The sequence below is a fragment of the Cynocephalus volans genome, chromosome 16 (assembly GCF_027409185.1).
Source record: "Cynocephalus volans isolate mCynVol1 chromosome 16, mCynVol1.pri, whole genome shotgun sequence".
Taxonomy (NCBI): domain Eukaryota; kingdom Metazoa; phylum Chordata; class Mammalia; order Dermoptera; family Cynocephalidae; genus Cynocephalus; species Cynocephalus volans.
The window spans coordinates 2,238,393-2,254,186 of NC_084475.1; the positions used below are offsets into that span (position 1 = coordinate 2,238,393).

General features: G+C 49.7%; 2 protein-coding genes across 3 annotated transcripts; both read right to left on the reverse strand.

Moving 5' to 3' along the window:
• Nucleotides 1–1,101: 1,101 nt before the first annotated feature.
• TMEM101 (transmembrane protein 101) lies at nucleotides 1,102–4,615 on the reverse strand. 2 transcript variants are annotated; one of them, XM_063080915.1, is made up of 4 exons: nucleotides 4,559–4,615; nucleotides 3,950–4,130; nucleotides 2,885–3,031; nucleotides 1,102–2,145 (listed from the first exon to the last, which is right to left on the reverse strand). In XM_063080915.1, exons 2-4 carry the CDS (start codon nucleotides 4,091–4,093, stop codon nucleotides 1,837–1,839), a joined length of 600 nt encoding a protein of 199 aa, XP_062936985.1. In that variant the 5' UTR covers nucleotides 4,094–4,130; nucleotides 4,559–4,615; the 3' UTR covers nucleotides 1,102–1,836. The 2 variants fall into 2 exon arrangements, with proteins under 2 accessions (XP_062936985.1, XP_062936984.1); XM_063080914.1 differs by having other exon boundaries at nucleotides 4,438–4,611.
• A 2,805-nt stretch (nucleotides 4,616–7,420) lies between these two features.
• On the reverse strand, nucleotides 7,421–8,485 carry LOC134365083 (leucine-rich repeat-containing protein 15-like). Its single transcript, XM_063081271.1, has one exon. It carries the CDS (start codon nucleotides 8,483–8,485, stop codon nucleotides 7,421–7,423), a length of 1,065 nt encoding a protein of 354 aa, XP_062937341.1.
• Between the last annotated feature and the right edge of the window lie 7,309 nt (nucleotides 8,486–15,794).

The following is a 15,794-nucleotide window of genomic DNA, read 5'->3' on the forward strand; positions in this document are numbered from 1 at the left end:
GTGCCACTCCTGTGGTAACCTGCTCATCCATTAACCCATTAATTCATTAATCCATTCATGAATTAAGCCCTCATGATCCAATCACCTCCCAAAGGCCCCACCTCTCAATACTGCCACATCAGGGATCAAGCTTACACATGAACTTTGGAGGGGACATTCAGATCACAGCAGTTGAGAAACATCATCCATTCCACAGACCAGGCCAACAGTATCCCCAGCTCCCTTTCCCTGTGGGTTCCTCTACCCACAGCTCCCTTTCCAGGCTGGGCTCAGAGCCAAGCCCAGAGAGCAGTAGTTCAGCTTTTACCTACAAGAGCCCAAAGAAGCCATAACCTCATGGCTTTGGTTTAAAAGCCCAGATTTGGATGATTTCCCCTAGGCCCTACTACAGGTTGTGTCCAGGCATGGCAGAAGCAATACACCTCAGAGCAGCAGAAGTCCAAAGCCCAGAGGTTTCCTTCAATATTTTTTGAACCCCCATGATATGCCAAGTACCATACTGGCTGCTGGGGCTGCTCTCTGTCAGAAAGTGCACGGATAAGTAGGAAGACAGTCAATGAAGAGACCATCATGGCACACTAGGAGCTGTGATAGAACCGAGGCCTCAAGAGCAGCCTGTCTTCCCTCAGGAGATGGGTCGTGTCGAGTGCACATCTGGGCTTGACTATTGACAGACCTGACCTGGATCCAGCTCTGCAGCTGGATTTGCTCTGTGGCTCAAGGCAAGCTGCTTACCTTCTCTGAGCCTCCATTTCCTCGTGTAAATGTGAAGTACTCAGCTTCATAGCGGACACTTAACTGTTAGTTCTCTCCCTGTAGCTGCCTTCACCAAAGATTTCTTCAAAACAGCTGGCACCAAATGGGGAGGAAAAGATAAGCTACCAGAGGGATTGAGATGAGAGATGAAAAGCATATACTACAGTAAGGATTTAGAGATTCTTGAAAAGAGAGCCAAAGAACTGTGGGAACTCTCAGAACACGGGGAAGATTAAGGGAGGACCAAGGTGGGTCTTAAACAAATATGGTCTTTCAGGAAACCCAAGATCAATCCCAGCCAATGGCAAAGTGCCTTGTGGGAGAACACAGAAGCAAAGCCAAATGTCTATATAAAATGTTTATTTTTGGAGGACTGTGGTCTAGTATTTGGGAGGGCACTCCAACCCCACCAGGCCAACCACGTAGCTGGAAACAGAGACAGCAGGAGGTAAGAAGCTAGCCACTGCCTGCTCCACCCCTGAATATCCCAGAGCAGAACAGGGCCCGCTCTGCTCTCAAAGTGGGTGACAGGGTGCTGGTACTATTTCTTCCCCTGGCAAACCCTGAGAACCCACATGACTTCTGGGATGTCCGACCCCTCTGCTCCTCCCAGGCTTGAGCCACATGTCAACACGCATGCTCACTCTCAGTCTCTCAAAAGCACTGAAGAGCCAGCTGCATCTGCCAGGTTCAAAAGGGAATTTTTCATATTGGCTCACTTCCAGATCTCTGTCTTCCTTCCTCTGTCTCCCTCTCTCAATACCTGCACCCCAGCCCTGCCTTACTCCCTTCTCAGAAACAGGAGACCCAAGGAGCAGCTGGCCTTAGCTCTCCTCTTAACAAACAGAAAAAACCTGTGAGGCATTGAGGCATTCATGTCAGGGCTCCCATCCTCCAAAGGGCCAAATCCAGGATTTGGGGAAGAGACCTGCCTCTTAACAATGCACTCAAAAATAAAAAAGCAAAAGCTCAAACAAACAGTCCAAAAAGCATAAATAAACAGCAACTGGGCTGGCAAGGAGGGGGTCAGGGTGGCCCTCTGTGGCTCACTGTGCCCATCTCAGCTTCTTGCCGTGCAACTCAGCCATCAGTGGCCAGGATGACAGCAGCCCCGAAGATGCCCACACTCTCTCCAAGGAGCTTCATCTGGTTCCAGAACTCAACACGCCGCGTGTTATGCCAGTAGGCAATATTGCCATCAATGAGCAGCATGACTGGGGGCAGCAGTACAGCCAGGATCTGGGCAGCCAGGGTCACATAGTAGCCCGACAGGAAGGCCAGGGCCAGGACACCATACAGCACGAAGAACAGCTGGATCATCAGCTCCCCTCCCGGGAGATGGTTCAGATACGCCAGCCGGTCCTCTTTGCTGTGCTGCAGCGAGTAGGCCTGGAGACACACCATCCTCTAAGACTCTCCAACAGGCTCAGAAGCCTACCTGGGGGACACCACCCTTGAGATGGTACCTGCAAGTCAGCTCCTGCAAGGTGTGCCTGTGCCCCCTCTGCCCCCCGACCACAGAGCACCAGGAGGTTAGGGCCTATGCCTCCCCTCACCCCGGGACTCTGAATGGAGGAACTGTGTCTCCACAGTCAGACTGGAGCTCCCACCCCTTAATAAACCATGGAAGCCCACACATGAGATCAGGTACCCCATAACTAAGATGAGGCCAAATGGCTTGGGGCCTGTCCATGTCCCCATCTACATTGGCCTCCCCTAGCAACAGGGAGGACCATAACTGGCTACCCTTGGCAGCCTCATCAACTCTACATGGCAGAGTCCCAGCTGAGACCTGAACCCTACCAAACCTCTCCTTTGTCCCCTCTCCCAATCCTCTGGGGGCTGGAGCCATGAGAAAACCACCCCCTCTTATTCTCCTGGTTCTCAGAATTGGGATTAAATGGTCAATCCAACTTCTTCTCTGTCTGATGGCAATAATGGTAGAAGGGACTCTCAGCCAGGTTTCAGGTACTTGGAGGTCCCCCGATGGCCCAGAAGCTCCCAGGAGCCAGGCCATAAGGAACTGCATGCAAGGCCTTGTTCTGTCCACCTTCCTGGGGTTCTGCCAGGCCTGGGCTCACATTTCACTCCCAGCCAGGCACCTCCAACCAACAGTCCCCCAACCTACCACACAGATGAGGTAGATGCCCAGGAACACCTGGCCAGTGGACTGCAGGGAGCGGCTGCGGGGTTTCCGACGGTACAGCTCCCCAGCACCGCTGGCCAGCACAAGAAAGCCGCCGATGATGGCAACTGTGCGCGAGTACATACGGACCTAGGCCAGGGCAAGGGGACCCCCAGTCAGGAACTGAAGCCACATTTCTCCTGGCTGCCCAGAGCGTTGAACTGCCCGTCTCTACACATCCCATTCCATCTGATGAACTCTCTTACCATTTCCAAGCATGGTAGGCAGGTACAGCAGAGATAGATAATTCTATTTTATAGAAGTGGAACCTGAAGCCCAGAGGGGATAAGAAAATTGTCCAAGGTCCTACAGAAAGTGGCAGAACCCAGACACCACATATTGTCCCCCTTTCTACCCCCATGTCAGCAGACACTAATCCCAGTGTTCTTTTCTCTATATAGTATAATCTATTCCACAAAAAAAAAAAAAAAAGAAAGAAAGAAAGAAACTGATCTCTCTATTCTGTAGCCGTTCACAAATCTGCCTCCCTTACTGGACTGACAGTCCGTTCCTTGAGGGTAGTGTAGTGCCTTTGTCCAATGTTCTCTCCAAGCCTGCAGTGCCTACCACAGGTTTTGGCATTTACAGGCTTAAATGCTGCACTATGATAAATTACTCTTCATAAAATCACATGGTTGGACCAGGTACTCCCCAAGGTCCTTTTTGCCCCATGATGCTGGGATTACTCAACTAATGGTTTAAAGGGTCCTGGGAAGCAAGTCACTTGGGTTCTGGTCCCACCAGTATGCTAACTGTGGTGAGACTGTGGGAAAGTCTGTTCTCCATTTCTGGACTCGAGTTTCAACACTCTGAAGGGGAGGTTTGCGTGGTCTCTAAGGTCTTTCCGCTTCTGCAGTCTGTAATAATCTCCACAAGCCTAGGGGTTCGGCCCTCCCAGGCTTCACCCCACATGGCTAGCATCGTGTATCGCCCACTAACTGCCCCGGGCATTGGCCTCAAGCTTCCCATCACCCACAGCGAAGCCCCCTCTAGGGCCGAAGCGCTCACCTTCAGCCAGTCCCCGTAGTGGACGTAGCCCCCGATGTAGGCGGCGTAGGTGCTAATGGCCAGCTGGAGTGCGGCCCCCAGCGCGAACCAGCGCCGCTTCACTCCAAAGGACATGAAGCTAGCACACAGAACGGCCGCCCCCATGTCGAAGTACAGGTAGGGCACTGGGATGTCGGGCTTCCTGCGAGCCGGGAGGGGGAAGCAACGAGGACAGAATGAAGGGGGAGGCAGCCTCGAGACCCCTTGAGCTCCCACAAACTCCACTGCTCCCCCACACCGGAGACCCCGCTCATAGCGAGGACCGCCGCACCACGTATGGCCCGATGCCCGAACCAGAGCCCCTTCCAACAAGGCCGAGGTCCCAACTCCTCCCAGTCCAAGGGTCCCAGCTTCCGGCCCCAGATTCTTCCCCAAGTCACTGCACCCCGGTTCCTGGGACGGGCCGTACCGCCCCCCACCGCGCTCGGCGGCTGCGTGGGACAGCTCACCGGCGCGCCTCGGCCCTCTCAGCGTACAGCATGAGCTGGCTGAAGCAGCCCCAAAAGGGGCAGCGTGTGAGCAGTACTGAACCCAACTGCATGATCAGCTGCAGCATCCACCGTCTCGAACCTATTTTTGACGCCATCTTGGGGAAGGGCACCCCGAGGCAGCCTCACCCCCGTCCGGGAGGCCGGCGAGAAGAAAGGATACGCAACTTCCGGGTCTCTTGCTTTCCCACCGCCCCCCGCCTTCGGTCCGGAAACAACGCTCCCGCTCTCTAGTTCCGGACCGAAGGAGGCGTTCTAGCTGCGGAGTTCAGAGTTCCTCTTTCCCACGGACACTTCAGGAATCCTCTTTGTACCTGCAAAGTTGAAAACTAGACTAGAGGAAGGAACAGTGGGGTCGGCATCAGAGGTCTCGGACCGGAGCTTGATTATTGAAGCGAACGTCTTTGAATGCACCAAGACTAGGGCTCTAATCCTAATCCTGATTTGGGGCACATCGCCTAAACTTTCTAAGACTCGTCTGTGAAATAGGGATAAGACATCGACCTCACAGAGTTGTTGTGAGGTTTAAATGTGACAAGGTTGTTCCTAGCACATAGTAGGGGTTCCATAAATGGTACACACACTCACACACACACACACACACACACACACACACACCCAGAGGAAATCCCACTGCCTCTAAATTCAAAGTGGTCCTCCAATCTCTAAGTCCCCTAGGTGTTAGGTCTTGGTCTGCCTTTTTCTGTCCCCTGAGAGAAGAGAGAGCGCTAATGTGGACTTTCGGACATCTAAAATCAGTCCATTTTCTCTGGCTCCAGTGCACACACTCTAGCCCAAACTATCATCAATTGTCAGCTTCCTCAAGTTTGTTCTCAGCTCCCCTATTATGTTTTCATAACATCAGCTATCCTTCCTCTGAATCATTTAGCACAGTGCCAATTATACATTTGAGATTCTTTTATTTTTATTATTATTTTTTTTTAAAGATGACTGGTAAGGGGATCTCAACCCTTGGCTTGGTGTTGTCAGCACCATGCTCAGCCAGTGAGCGAACCACCCATCCTTATATAGGATCCGAACCTGTGGCCTTGGTGTTATCAGCACCGCACTCTCCCGAGTGAGCCACAGGCCGGCCCGAGATTCTTTTATTTATTTATTTATTTATTTTTTGTCTTTTTTTTTTTTTTTTTTCATGACCAGCACTCAGCCAGTGAGTGCACCGGTCATTCCTATATAGGATCCGAACCCGCGGCGGGAGCGTCGCCGCGCTCCCAGCGCAGCACTCTACCGAGTGCGCCACGGGCTCGGCCCCGAGATTCTTTTATTAATGACAAATCTTCCTTCAGTAGATTGTGAGCTCCAAAAGGGCAAAGAAGGGTGCCTGGTTTCTGTTTACTATTTATACCCCCAAGGCTTAGTATACAAAATGCCCTCAGGAAATATGTGCTGTATAGACAATTGGACAAAACTATTGTTACTATGTCTAGTTCATAATAGGTACTCAGTAATTATTTGCTGAATAAGTAAATGGCCAGAAGTTCTGGGCATTCTGGTGTTGCTACAACAAAGCTGCCCCCACCTATCTTCCTGCACACACACTCCCCATTAACACACAAACTCATCTTCCAAGACCCTCCAAGCACTCCCAACATGTCATTTAATTCAGAAGGGCCGCCTCCAATTCCCTGGGGAGGAAAGAAGGGGCTCACATTCAAACAGCCCAAAACAAAAAACCCCAGCATTTCTGACCATGTGAATTAAAAATTCCCAATCAGCCAGTGAGAACTGGACAAGAAAACACCTTTTCACATTTATTTTTCATGGTGGCTGGCTGGTATGGGGAACCAAACCCTTAGACCTTGGTATTACAAAGCCACACCCTAGCCAACTGAGCTAACTGGCCAGCCCACATTTCGTTTTTAACAGTCACTAGGATAAAGTCTGTGTATGTCAGGAAGAACGTGAGAGAGGGATATATCGATGCAAAGAACTAGGGAATGGGATTGCGTAGGGGTGTGTTGGCGTGCAGGGAGATCTCTAGGCAAAGAGAATGAGAAAAAGTCCAGGTTAAACGTCACCTTGCCTACCTCCATCCACCAGTGACAACCACACAAAGTAAGTTTTCTTCACCATAATAAAGGCACATAGAACAGAATCAACTTTCCAATTGGTTTTATTTTTTTTATTTTTTAAAGATTTTATTTTATTTTATTTATTTATTTTTTTGTCGTTTTTTTTTGTGACCGGCACTCAGCCAGTGAGTGCACTGGTCATTCTTATACAGGATCCGAACCCGCGGCGGGAGCGTCGCCGCGCTCCCAGCGCAGCACTCTACCGAGTGCGCCACGGGCTCGGCCCTGGTTTTATTTTTTTCAAGTCTCCTCACCCATCCCTGATTCAAATAGGACAACATGCAGAGCCCTAACGTGTTGAGGACCAGAACAGGGATTATGTATGTCCATAAAATAGTCCAAGGAGACTGCCTGGGCTGTCCACACAGGCACAATACCCCACCCTCCCATCATAACCTTAGCAACCAGTTTCCAATCAAGTCCCCATCAGCAGAGGCCAAGGACATGTGTGAGAAGGGAGAAGCAGATCAGGATTAAGAAAACTGTTTTTGGTGCACGCACCACCCCAATTCCTCTGAGCTTAAGTCCCTCTCTACCTTTTACTGCCCTCTTCTCCAGAGGAGCATTGAGAAGGGAAGTAGGGGCCAAATCCTAGTTTCTAGGGTTGGGACAGATGCTGGCATTTTCCTAGGTCTGAGGAGAGGGATAGGTGAGCAGCCTAGGCTCTAAGAATGAACATAGCCATTTGTCCCTATCCCCCCATTTCCTCCCACCCCTTCCTGAGCAGATAACTGAGTCCCACAGACTTCTGAGGAACTTCCCTTTTCCTCTCCTGCAGCTCCCTCTGCTCTCCCTCCTCCAGCTGCCCTGATCTCACTCTGCTGAACCCCTCAACTCTCCAGAGGACTCCCTTACTCCCCAGCTCCTCCAGGTCCCTGCCTGCGCTTGCGCTCAGCCACAGCCACAGCCACAGCCACAGCCACGGTGATCAGCATGGTGCCTGTGATGCCCAGCACTGTGGCCGTCTCAGCCAGGCAGAGCCGGGCCTCTACACTGCTCAGCACTGCCCCTGACAGCTGCCCAGGCCCAGCGCATGTCAAGTTGCCCAGGTCGGCCACACGCAAGTGCCGCAGGTGACTCAGCTTCCTGAAGGCCCGCTGCAGGTCACAGTCACATGTCCAGGGGTTGATGGCCAGCAACAGCTGCGTGCCAGCTGTCTGGATACGTGCCACCGCATTGAACTCCAGGTGCTGCAGTTGGTTGCCCACGAGAGAGAGGAAGCCCAGTGCCCGCAGGGATGCAAATGCCTCAGCCTCCAGCTCACTGATGTTGTTCTCAGCCAGAGAAAGGACTTCCAAGCCTGTCATGGTGGCCAGGGCAGTGCCTTCAACACGGTGCAGCTGGTTCCCAGCCAACGAGAGCCAGCGTAGGCGATAGAGGCCCCCGAGCCCTGCAGCCAACTCAGCCAGCTTGTTGTGGCTTAGGTCAAGCTGCTCCAGACTCCCCAGGCCCCACAGGCTGCAGGGGTCCAAGGTGGCGAGCAGGTTGTGAGAGAGGTCCAGACGAAGTAGAGAGCCCAGGGTGGCTGAGAAGTCTGGGGGCAGGCGGGCCAGCTGGTTGTGGCTGAGGTCTAGCCGCTCTAGGAAACTCAAGCCACCCAGGGCCCCACTAGCCAGATTCTGCAGGATATTGTGAGAAAGAAGTAGCACCCGCAGTCCCCAGAGGCCCTGGAAGGAGCCAACCGGCAGGTGGCTGAGATTATTGTGGCTCAGCTCCAGGAGCCAGACTCCATCAGGGAGCCTGGGGGGGAGGCTGAGCAGGTGGAGGCCCCCACAGTCCACCACACTGCCCAAAGTTAGGCAGGTGCATGGTGCTAGGCACGCTGCCGCCAGATTCCCGAGAAAGGTCAATGCCACTACTGTGGCTATAGCCAGTGTGAGGGAAAAGTGACCACACCTGCCCCAGCCTTGCCTCATGAGGAGTTGGGGTGAGGATGGCATCAGGCACTCATGGATGCCTCACTCCTCCACCTGGGGCCCTGGGGAAGTATGATGATGCTAGGGGAGAAAAATACAAGCAGATACCATTCAGAGCTCTCACCATTTGCTGGGTCTCCCAACATGGTCTCAGGGATACCCTCCAGCCCTGACTTTACCTGTTACCTAGGCTCCCAGCAAGAGCCATTTCAGCCTGAGATCCCAGCACTCTGACCCCTCACCCCTAGCCACCCCTTATTCCTACTAGAATGAAAAGCAATCAGAGAAGATGGCCCTTTAATCCTCTGGACCCCTTCTTTACTCCCACCCCACACCCTACCTCACTTACTTTCTATAGGGTCGCAAGAGAAACTGCCCTCTTCTGCCCATAAACATTCACTTGGTCACTCAACATCTGCAAGATCCAGCCCTGACCAGATCCTGTGAGTTCAGGGCCTCAAACCACAGAAGTCCAACGCACTCACCTTGTTCCTGACAACACCTGTTAAGTGCAGCCCCAGCCCAGAAATGGCAGTGGAAAGAATCTCAGATCTGGTTTCCTGTGGGCTTGGCCTCCTGCCAGAGCCCCACCCTCAAGAGCAGGAGAGGGAACAGCTCTCAGAGAAGCCACAGCCCTGAGGATGGGGATGCAGCACAGGTTGAGGAAATCCCCAAAGCCATGCAGCCTTGTATCCAGGGGAGCAGGACCCGGCACTGTCTTCCTAAGAGTATGTGCCCCCCACCTTTTTCCTCACTCCTTTCTGGAGACACATGCCCTGCGCGCTCTGTCAGGATGGCAGCTTGAGGCCCCCTGGGGAACCTCTCTCAGGTCAGGAAGGAGTCAGTTCTCCTCTTTCATTCTATACTGCCTGCCTAAGAAATCTGCTATCATCTATAATTCACCCAGGTCTTGTCTGGGCACAAAGGAAGGGAATGCTTTCCCTTGTTCTCACTAGGCCAAAAGTCAAAACACCCCACCCTGTCTTTCAAAGAGTATCCAGTATCTCCCGCAGCAGAGTATTTTTGCTTAGCACCTCTGCCTGGCCCTAGGAGCCCAAACTTGTTACTTCCTATCTAGGTTTCCAGCTGTGCTCACTAGCCCCACCCAGCAAACTTTTTAGGGAATAATGGCCACATGGAAGGGATGGTTACCAAGGGCTAGGCATCTCATCAAAGGCTTCATTTAATCCCCTACTGAGGGAAAGGATTCTCATTTTACACATGAGGAAACCGATGCTTGGCAAGGCTAGTTAGGTTTCCAAGTCATACTGCTAATTAGTGGCAGAGATGAAATCTGACAACTCAAGCCTGTCTGAATCTAGTCATGCTTCTAAGCACTAAGCAACAGTGCCCCAAAGACTGGGCCACTGTCTCCCATGCCAGCCAAACAGCCCTTTAAGAACAAGGGCTGGCCGGTTAGCTCAGGTGGTTAGAGTGCAGCCTTATAATGCATAGGTCATGGGTTCAGATCCCCATACCAGCCAGCCGCCCCCCCAAAAAGTCAAGGTCTACTGGACAAGAGCAAAGGGATGAATAGCACAGATTATCCCCAGAATGGGAACAGGAGCCGAGTTATCACCAACCTGCGGCATGAGTTTGAGCCTTTGGCTGGTTTCAAACCCTCTTCAATTAATCAAGTGATCTAGTTCAAACAAATTACACTGGGAAAATTTGAGGAATCCCTGTCAATAATTTTTTAGAAAACATTACCAACAGAAGACTGCCAAAGCCTTGAGCTCAGCAAAAGTTCCAATTTTGAAGTCACCCAAGTGCAGTAATAGTTAACAAAACTCAAAAAGGACTCATTGAACATGTTATGTTTGAGCAGTTACCTAAAACGTAAGGATCACTAGATGCCCACAAGTTCACTGAAAATGTTATACCCAAACAACTTTCCTTTTTTGATAGGGTTACCAGATAGCTATCACAAATATGTGGATATTACTAAAATAAAATCTCTCACGGCTCTAACACCAAGGTCAAGATTACCAGGGTTCAGATCCCTGTACCAGCCAGCCACTCCCCACCCCACCCCCCAAAATTTCTCATGATATCCCTTTGGATCAGATGAAAACACAGAAGAGAGTTCATCAAAATTGAAAATAACACATATTGGGATGGGTAACTAGTATACGGGATTACAGAACCAAGATTTCTTTTTTTTTTTTTTTTGTCCTTTTCGTGACCGGCACTCAGCCAGTGAGTGCACCAGCCATTCCTATATAGGATCCGAACCCGCGGCGGGAGCGTCACCGCGCTCCCAGCGCCGCACTCTCCCAAGTGCGCCATGGGATCGGCCCCAGAACCAAGATTTCTGAAAACTCTTAATAGGTTGGAATAGTTGGTTAAAAAATTTTTTTTGATTCTGGGCCGGCCTGTGGCTCACTCGACAGAGTGCGGTGCTGATAATACCAAGGCCACGGGTTCAGATCCTATATAGGAATGGCCGGTTCACTTACTGGCTGAGTGTGGTGCTGACAACACCAAGCCAAGGGTTGAGATCCCTTTACCAGTCATCTTTAGGGGGAAAAAAAAAAAAATTTCTTTTTCTTTTTTAGTCGAAAGCCTTACTAGTCTTGCTTCCATGAGTGGCCATGACCAGGGGAAAAGGGAAGGGAACCAACTAGCATAGGGAGGGGTCATCTCCACAACATCCCATTTATACATAGAACTAAAGACAAGAACAGAGTTGCTACTGCAGTTAGAAGTTGGAAGCATGGGAAGCAGGAGGAACCAGTAAGGACTAGGGGAGCTGTTAAAAAATATATAATCCCACCCCCTCCAACTGGGGTGCTAAGGGAAACCTGGTGTGCTTCAACCCAAGAGGAATCAGAAGACCAAAAGTGGTTTGGGAAGGTAAGAACCGTCAGGGATAGAGGCAGGAGGAAGGTCCAGGGGGTGGGGTCGGGGGGTGGGGGGCTGTTTGGCAACTGGAGTGAAGGGAAATATATTTAATAGGGACAAATGTAAAATTTTGTAGTAAGAATTTAAATTCTACATTACACAAATTGGAAGACTTCCTCTAATAGCTATTTCTATGAAGTCTGGGCAGATTTTTATCACATCAATCTGAGTCAATAGTGTGATGTGTCTGCCAAAAGTAGCTGTAAGAAGCTACTCCCTACAGTGTCCCAGGAATTGAAGGAAATGGTCCCAGTGTCCTCTGTGCTAACAGACCATGTCCAGTGCTGGGGCCACATTTAAGAACTAGGAAAGGATCCTTCAGAAGCCATTTCACTGGAGAAAAGAAGACGTTCCCAGCCACGCCTGCTCATTTAACAACTCCTGTGACCCTCACTCAGGGACTGCCAGGAAAAGGATAAACCCTAAAGAGCAAGGTCTAGTGTGCAGGAAACCTGAGCTCTAGCCACAATTCTAACAATGAGCTGCTGCTTGGAGGACAAGAGGACTCAATTCAACTATCACATGTTGCCTCCTAAAGTAATGAGCTCTGCATCAACAAAAGTGCTCAAGTAAGGGGCCGAGCCTGTGGCGCACTCGGGAGTTCAGCGCTGGGAGCGCGGCGACGCTCCCGCCGCGGGTTCGGATCCTATATAGGAATGGCCGGTGCACTCACTGGCTGAGTACCGGTCACAAAACAGACAAAAAAAAAAAAAAGAAACTTCATAATAAAAGTACTCAAAACCAAAAATTTTTTTAAAAAAAAGTGCTCAAGTAAGGGCAGTCTGTCAAGGATGCAAAAGAGCGAGATTATACTAGAGGCTGGACTACAGTGTATAAGCTCTAAGATCCCTGGCATTTCTAAGTGCTAGGAAATCTGTTCTGAGCTTCCGATACCACCCCTGTGATCCTGTGTTTGCATACTGTCCACACACTGACTTGAGTTACATGGCCATATATACATGGCCTGTAGCCAATACATAAGGGTGACAGGAGGACACCTCCAGAACAGGCTCATTTGAGCAAGAACTGAAGAGTGATGACAGCACCCATTTATTTTTAAGAGTGAATAGTCCTATTATTATAATCACTCTCCTTGCAAATATCCTCAGCTCAACTCCCCTCTCACTCCATTGTATAGACCTGATAAAGCTCCCACTCTGGTTGTACACAATTATCTACATTCTCTGTGCCTGCACCGACAAGTCATTTGACATGATTGGCAGTCACACAATGGGCACCTGGTTACACCCTAAATGCATGAATATGCATTTTTGCAGGGGGGTATGGAGATCCAAACCCTTGACCTTGGTGTTACCAATGGCGCTCTAACCAACTGAACTAACTGGCCAGCTCGAGTACACACCTCTAAAGGGCACTCAGCAATCTTGCCACATTTTCCTTGCATGTTAACTAAGCCATCAGACAGGAACTCCCTCACCCTCACCTCTCTGCCAAATCTCCACACACCTGCAACTGTACTGTCTTCTCCTTCCTTCCTCTACAATGGAGGAAGGGCCCCCTCCTACCAAAGGCAAATCTGCCCACTTAGGCCCTGGAGCCCTTCCTCTCAGAGCTCACAACAAAGTCCAGCTCCAGCACACTCTTCTCTGAGCTCCAGGCTTGTTATCCAGCTGCCCATTTCCCATCTGCTCTTCATTGTTTCAATGGGCAAGACAAAATGGCAAAACAGACTCTCATTCTTCCACAAACCTGCCTCCCCTGTTGTTCGCTATCTACCTGGAAGTCATTCTGCCCCTCACCACCTTGGCCTCACATCCAGTCCATCGGCAAGTCCTACCAGCTCTGTAGTCACTTCTCTGCCACCACCATCTCCTGCTTAGACTACTGCAACAGCTGCCTAACACAAGCTCCCTGCGTCCATGGCTGCTGTCTTCCATCAGACCAGGTCCCTCTCATGAAAATACCCATCGTGCCAAGAACAGAATGCAGTTGCTGTGATGACTGTGAGGCCCTGCACCGTCTGGCTCCGGCATACTTCTCCATCTCCTTGCTCACCAGGCTTCAGCTGCCTGTCTTCTACCAGCTCCTGAACATCCCAAGCTCTTGCCAACTTCAACTTTAGCACTTCCTGTTCTTTCTATCAAACACTTTTGGCTGGCACTTTGTTCTTCAGATTTCAGCTTAAATCACAGCTCAAAGGCGATCCATGAACATTATTCTCCTTAGAACACTACACACCCCTTCCTCCAGTAAGCACAAGCACTGCAGGGGATAGATCAAAATAAAAGGGGCCAGATTAGATAAAGAATCCATCACTTGTTGGTCCACCACCATTTATGGTCCAGTAAAGACCATAAATTCTTGTCCAACACTAGAGTCAGCACCAGAGGATTAGCTGAGCAAAAAGGTTAGTTGATAAGTCACTAGAAATATGCCTCTGTCAGTTCAGAAAGAAACTTAGTTCCACTTTAGACTTTTCAACAAAAATGGCAATTATAGAAAAATGGGACACAGAGGCCAGGTATGAAGGCGGGGCCAGAATCCGACCAGACTTGGTCCCAGCTGCCAAAGTCTGCTCTAGAGAAACCCAAGGGAGATGCCGGCTACATCCCAGCCTCGCAACCAGGTGCACCTTCTTCCCCTTCTCCTCCCATGTCCTTTACCTGTCCCTTGTTCTCGTTCCAAACTTGAACTTCAAGCTCTCCTCATAACCAACTCCTGGATCACTTTTCATCTTGACCCAGCCAACTCATTTCATTTAATACACTGATGAATTTCAAAACTCTATTTTCAGTTTTACCTCATTGGCTGGGTGCTAGGGATTAACACAAAAATGAGGAAGTCATTATCCTTGCCTTAGAGCCTCAAAACTGCTATTAGACCACTAAAGATAAACCTAAACAAATAACTATTAGGCAACTTATACACGGCACATGACATGAGTGATATAAACAAATTTTTAGAGGGACCGCCTTCCATTCCAATTGTCAAGGATGGCTTCGCAGGTGGCTCTGAAGCAGGCTGTTGTAGGATAAGATAGATAAAACACATTACTAAGGTTGGAAGTGGTCTGAGAGATAATCTAAACTTGTACCCTTTACATACATCAATTCTAATATACCAACAAATTTTGTAGAGTGCACCACTGATTTAACAACTGTGTAGGCTGGGGATGAGAAAACCAGCTGGCAAGCTCCTTTTGACACTGTGAAGTGCATTGCATTTTCAGATCAGAAACACAAGGGACAGGGAGAAATGTCTTAGAATCTAGAAAATCCGATCTGAATAGGAAAGAATGTAAAAGGATATAAAAGAAACTGTTAAGTTTTGGGGGCGTGGTAGAAAATGTTTGCCTTATTTTCTAGTTTTTCTCTAAGTCATGTAAGGCTTTTGCAATATAAAAGAACAAATTCACTTTGAAACTTTATTGTAGCAGCAAAGTCTTTCACCGGTGGATGGCAGTTCAATAGCATTTCTTTTTCACAAAGTACTTTGTGCTATTTATCTGATCATTACGTTAAACCCCTACACTTTCAGCAGTTCGTGCTGATGATCCCAAGTTTCTTAAAGGGCAATTCTCTGGCACCAGTGGCCCCCGCAGTGATGGGAAAGCAAACCCACCATGTAAACATAACCATCCCCAACCCAGGCAACCGGCTCCTACACTCTTGCTGTTCCTGTCCCCACTACCATCCCATACATTGCAGCTTCCAGCATGATATATTCTCACCACAGTAACCTCCATACCAAGCAGGACAGCCGCTTCTATCTCTGCATATGACTGAAATGCCTCTACTCTTTCCTTTACCACTATGTCTTATGGGAGAACAGATTTTGACACACATTCTTAACTTCAAAAATGCCAAGAGGCCTTTTCCCTCAGTGGTTGCCAGGCTGGGGCCACTGAACTAATACTGAAGTGCTCAAGCAATTTTCAAATTTTCAAAACTCCACACAGAAATCAGCAGTGAGCTTCCCAGACTTTACTAGCAGATTCAGTATCAACTCATTGTGGTACAATTGTTTATACTGTATTAACTGGATGCTCTAAAGAGCAGTAACGCCAAAGGTGTGTGTGTGCACATCAGCGGGGAGGTAATCAGGTGCTGGGGTGAAGAGGTTTGTGTGTATTTGGGGAGGAAGGAGAATATCCCAAAGCCAAGGAGACACTGCAAAACTACCTGTACATGTTTCATCATAGATGCAAACTCTCTGCCCCACACTCTTCCACAGTTCAATGTCCTTTCTATCTGAGGAGCGATTTCTGCCACTCTCACCAGTCTCCTGTGTTCCATCCTAAACCTGGCAAACAAAAGCGAGCAATGCACATGCCATCATTTTGGAAAGTCACAGTGCATTAAGAACCCAAAAGGAGACAAGGCCTGGGGTTTTGTTTGCCACCATTAACAGCTGGGGCACTCTGGACAAATCACCTGGCCCTGAT

Coding starts and splice junctions, on each gene's coding strand:
- TMEM101 (XM_063080914.1), bottom strand. CDS start 4,574: ATGGCGTCAAAAATAGGTTCGAGACGGTGGATGCTGCAGCTGATCATG. Junction 4,131..4,437: donor GAGAGGGCCGAGGCGCGCCG/GTGAGCTGTCCC, acceptor CCCGGCTCGCAG/GAAGCCCGACATCCCAGTGC. Junction 2,146..2,884: donor GCATCTACCTCATCTGTGTG/GTAGGTTGGGGG, acceptor GTGTGTCTCCAG/GCCTACTCGCTGCAGCACAG.
- LOC134365083 (XM_063081271.1), bottom strand. CDS start 8,485: ATGAGGCAAGGCTGGGGCAGGTGTGGTCACTTTTCCCTCACACTGGCT.